This window comes from Hibiscus syriacus, unplaced genomic scaffold (genome assembly GCF_006381635.1).
Source record: "Hibiscus syriacus cultivar Baekdansim isolate YM2019G1 unplaced genomic scaffold, ASM638163v2 tig00112259_pilon, whole genome shotgun sequence".
NCBI lineage: Eukaryota > Viridiplantae > Streptophyta > Magnoliopsida > Malvales > Malvaceae > Hibiscus > Hibiscus syriacus.
This window is the reverse complement of record NW_024063287.1, coordinates 245,416-250,764: the sequence shown is the minus strand read 5'-3', so window position 1 is coordinate 250,764 and position 5,349 is coordinate 245,416. Positions and strand designations below refer to the sequence as shown.

Here is a 5,349-nt window from a genome sequence, read left to right as displayed (position 1 = left end):
ATCAATTAAATTAATCGAGTTTTTCAAAGATTTCAATTAAATCATTTCAATTAAATAATCTTCTATATGCAAACTTTTCACTTTAAACTAAAAGCTTTAAATTAAAGCTTAAGATATAATTTTGAAAATTCTAAATTATTTAAATGGACGAGATAAGATTTTTTTTATTAAGCTAATGTATTATAAAGTAATATATGTTTTAAATATTGTTCACTATTTGATAATAAATGTTCAATCACCCTTGTAGTTTAAAAAATTTAAATCTTTATACGTTTACAGTTTAAGAAATATTATATACATTTTTTTAACTTTTTAAATGTAGAAAATGTCATCTATCTCGTATTTTTCTATTAAGAAAAACACGGTAAATTATTGTATAAACTACATATGTGATCTCAATAGTAAATGAATTGTTGATATTTATTTAAGATCCTGGGTTAAAGCACCGACAATGGTAAGGGTACAAGCAATCGATGTTGAATGGTTGAGAGTTATCTTGGAACAGAATCAAACGTAACGTTGGGTATGATTTTAAAACAAAAAATAACTAAATCGAAACCGTAAAAATAGTTAAGTGACTAAATATATAGTTTACCCTAAATTACTTGTTAAAATTAATTAAAAAAATTATTTCATACTTAAAAATTAAAAGTAAGATAATAAATAATTAAATAGTTGAGAAATTATCTTTAGCTTACTAAAAAGAATTAAATTTTCATCAAAATCAACTAAGCAGATAATTTATACCTCAAAGTGAAATTATCATAAATTAATACTAATTTTTTATATAAATATTTCTCTTATTAAATTACACGTAGAAGACACGTCCCCCATTTCTCTCCCCCATAAGCATTTCAGTTAAGCTTTGAGCCGTCACTTTCTATTCTTAGGGTTCTTTTCACCACCATTTTCTCCCTTTTTTTTCGTGTAATCGCCGATTAATCTGCGCTGATTTCACTGCATTTATCCAGCAAACACCACATTATTAAATCTCAGCCCTCCATGCAACATCCCACAGCGATCAACGGCACCCAAGCTTGTGCTGTTTGCAAATATCAACGTAGGAAATGCACCAAGAACTGTCTTCTTGCACCCTTCTTCCCTGCGAATCGTCATAAAGATTTCCTCAACACGCGCAAGCTTTTTGGGGTTCGAAATATCATCAAGATCATCGAGAATCTTACCTTTCAGCAGCGAGTTATTGCTGTGAAGACCATCATCTACCAATCTAATATGAGAGTCTTTGATCCGGTTGGCGGTTGTTATAAGTACATACTCGATTTGCACAAGCAGATCTATCGGTACCAGGCTGAACTTAATCTCGTAAACCAACAGCTCGCCATTTGTAAAGCGCAGTTGATGTTTACTCAACCGCAACCGGCGCAGAAACAGAAACAAGTGGCGGTGGGAAACTATGGAGATGGTCAGAACTCGGAAGGTTTTAATATATTTGATACGGTTCGTGTCGATGATCAATATTCTCGATATTTAAACGGTGGTGAGTCGTCGTCTTTGATGTGTGCTTACGATGTGTTTGATTCTAATCCTGTTAAAGTCGAAGTGGAGGGGGCTTCAAATGGAATTCCACCATGTAAACAACAAGTTCCATCAGATGTGGGTACAGAAATGAAGCCATTGTCTACTGATATACGAGACGAAGCATTTTGTTTCGATTTAGATGGTAATGTTTTTCAGGATGTCGGTGAAGATATCAAGCCATTGCTTTCATTCCTATACGATAAGAGAGATGAAATATGTTGCCTCGACTCAGGTGGATCTAATTCTCAAACCAGGTTGGTTTTTTAGTAGTTCATTGTTATTTTATTGTAGAATTACAATATCGTTTTGATTTAATCATGATTCCGTCTCTAACTATGATCACTTATACTCCATTCTTAATACGAAATCATGATTAGTGGTCATAGTTATAGAGGAATAAATATTGGATCCGTCACCGGTCATATGAATTTAACATGTATTCAATAAGTCAATTAATATTTTTACAGCTATAGTTATAACTTGTAATAGATTTTTTTTCCAGTTTTTCTTATGTGCTAATAATGGAAAAAATGGTGCAATCTTATTAGTAAATAGGCACTAGTCAAGGGCTAGTTGCATATGCTTTTAATAAGGTAATTAATTTAGTATTCGAGAAATTATTTTGTGATTCTATCTGATAATTATAATTTCTATTGGTTAAGAACATGACTGACATGATAAAAAAAGGTTTATGAAATAATTTTTCGAACAAAACCATTCGGATTTCGTCAAAGTTTATTTGGCACAATTGATAACTCATTAGCATTGTTTTATTTCAGTGATCAACTTGTGCTGAAGGAAAGGACTGCTGAGTCAACTCAACATCAGCTGAAGCATGATCTAAATGGTGCTGCTTCCCTGTTTAATTTTACAAATGGCAAAGGAACAGATAAATGTGCATGATTTTGAAATTCTACATATTCTAACGCTGTTTAGGTCACTTTACAGTCTTGATTTTTAGTATCCTGTGATGTAAAAGCAGATTGTGCATGTAGGGCAAATGGTTTCCATAGGGTTGAGTTTCACTACTTGTTTTACTTGATACAGAATTCTTCGTATTTGCATGTTGACAACATAAGAAAAACATGATAGTCAAAATGTTTGGTTTCTTTTTTTTTTTTTTAATAATTCTCGGATTCGGGTTAGATTTATACGTGTCGTTGACATTTTATATTTGTCTAAGTTTGATTAAACCTAAAATGAGTTTTAAATCGTGTTGAAATTCACTTGTATTTGTAAATGATGAGTTTAAACATGTTTTAGATCCACCCAAATTTTGTAAATGATTAATTTGAATTTATGTTGCCCAAACTTGGTGCAGTGGCGATGAGATATACAAAATAATAATAATTTTAAAATGACATCGTTTTAGATATTAAATTTTTAAGTATTGCATTTTTTAAATGATTAATAACTGTAAACTGTCACCCGTCACTAATTATCATTTGTAATTAAATTAATATGAAAATATTAATATTTTACTTATTTTTCTTTTCTTTGGATTGAAAACAATGATGAAATAAACATTAAATTTGATTTTTGACATCATTTTTCAATTTATTATTATTTATATTATTTTACTATAAAAGGATGATTTAACTTTCTCTCAGTTTTTCATCATAAGTCCAGATAAAAAAAATTCAACAGACTCAGTTGGCCCAATGCTCAAATAAACAAACATGATGGGCAATGAGCCCAATATCAGAGTCATCTAAGTCAATCCCATGGACCATTAATTTTGATATTTGATACTAAAAATTCGATTTCATCACACTCATTAATCTTAATTCATTTCTTAGATTCGGACGAAATTAAGTGTTTATTTAATCTAACAGTCCAAGGCAAGTACAATTAACATAATCTTGAGGTGAATGATCTGAAACTCCAGGAACCATCAGTCCCATAATCCTGGAAGCACATAACAACCATCCTTCTCTGTAGTAAGGTCCCTTCCAAAAATGTATGATGAAGCATCGTACCAGCTCAATGAAGGCACTTATCAGCATTTTCTTTGTGTATTTTATCAAAAAATAGTTCTTATTTGGTAGGGTCTCCGCCTTATGGACACCATAGAAGCTGTCGTACTAGTAACAGGCGCCCAAGTGCTTGTACCAATGGTTTTTATCGTCGTAAGGCAGCCTCGGGACCATATATATAGAGAGGGATATATACAATAATAATAATAAATATGATAGGAACTCTAATAATTGGCATACATATATATATAGAGGGAGAGAGAGAGGGAGTTAAAATTCACCTACATAATATAAATTTCTTTTAGTTTTACAAATAGGTTTAGTATCGTTAGTTGAGTAAAAATATATGAATATAGTTTAGAATGAGATCATTTTATATTAAGATCATTTGAATTTATCAATTGATTTTTTAATCAAATCATTTTAGTAATTTAAAATATTATTTTGCATCATTTAGATTGAACAAATCCTAATTTAAAATGTTATTTTATTAATTTCTAACTTACTCCAATTAAATAAATAACCTATTTTAGGTACCCCTAGTGCCCAAAAACTAATCAATTAATAGTACAAGGTTGAAAAATACTTCCTTAGGCCTAAAGATTTTAGCCCAAAACCAACAACTTGCTCATTTTGTTCAATAAATTGAACATCAAAATGAAAGGGACTTGTTCAAGTAATTTTATTTTCCTCTTTTGGTTTTGTATGTTTCCAATTATATAAATTTTAGACTTTTTCAAGTACCCACACTCAAATATCATATTATATAAATTTCTATTAACTTTTTAACTATCATTTTTTTATAAAATATTTATAATTTATCTTTAAAATACCGTTTATATAACTTTTTCTCTCTCTTTCACTTAAATGAGTATATCATTATCTAACTACTAATAAAAGTCAAAAAGTTGTATCAACATGTAAAGGATTAAAATTATAACATAGTTAAATAAGAAAATATAGTAATTAAGTATTAATTCGATTAACATATCTTAGAAATATGAATTCAAATAAATTTAAACATAATTATTTTTTATCTATAAAGTTAGAGATTATGAATTATTTGAGTATTATATAAAGTAAAAAGAATAAATATAGAGTCTATAATTGTACATGATGTCCTTAAAATATGAGCCCATTTTAAACTGCTATATAATTTTTAAAACATTTTATATCAGTCCCTAAATTGTAACCCGTATAACAAATTTATCTCTAAATTCTAAAATATTTTATACTAGCCCTCAAGCTATTAATATCATTTTGTTTTGATCCTTTCATTAACGTAATCACTAACTCTATTAGTCAAAAAACGAAGGTCATATTTGATCCCTAAATTTGATCCTTTCTTTATTTGTTCGTTAACGACACATTAACAAGATGTTCAAAATGGAATGACATTAATAGTTTGAGGACCAAAATAAAATATTTTAAAAGTTTGGTGAGCAATTTATGATGTGATCATAGCTTGGGGACTAATATAGAATATTATTACAAAAAAAAGAATATAATAAGATTTTTTAACGTTTATAATAAATTTGAATCGAACATTGTTAATAAAACAACTTCCCAACTTCTTTGATCTAAAAAAAGTATTTTGTTTCCCAGATGATTTCGGAATAGAACATGAACTTGCAACAAGGACCTAAGATACACCATAAGACGTGTCTTGACCGTAGATTTCGGTAATATATAGATTTGAAAACACAACGCTAAGAATCTATGAGTCATAGTGATCCAAGATAAGTACAAATAAAATATATAAACTATATAAAATTTTAAATTTTTCAAGGATCACGAATGCACATTTTACACTCACTCGATCTATCCCTAAATG

General features: G+C 29.1%; 1 protein-coding gene across 1 annotated transcript; it reads left to right on the top strand.

Annotated features, from left to right (window-relative positions):
• The first annotated feature begins 1,002 nt into the window (after nt 1-1,002).
• LOC120176860 (LOB domain-containing protein 6-like) lies at nt 1,003-2,469 on the top strand. The gene is made up of 2 exons (XM_039183172.1): nt 1,003-1,793; nt 2,319-2,469. Exons 1-2 carry the CDS (start codon nt 1,003-1,005, stop codon nt 2,440-2,442), a joined length of 915 nt encoding a protein of 304 aa, XP_039039103.1. The 3' UTR covers nt 2,443-2,469.
• The last annotated feature ends 2,880 nt before the right edge of the window (nt 2,470-5,349 follow it).

Coding starts and splice junctions, on each gene's coding strand:
- LOC120176860 (XM_039183172.1), top strand. CDS start 1,003: ATGCAACATCCCACAGCGATCAACGGCACCCAAGCTTGTGCTGTTTGC. Junction 1,794..2,318: donor GGATCTAATTCTCAAACCAG/GTTGGTTTTTTA, acceptor GTTTTATTTCAG/TGATCAACTTGTGCTGAAGG.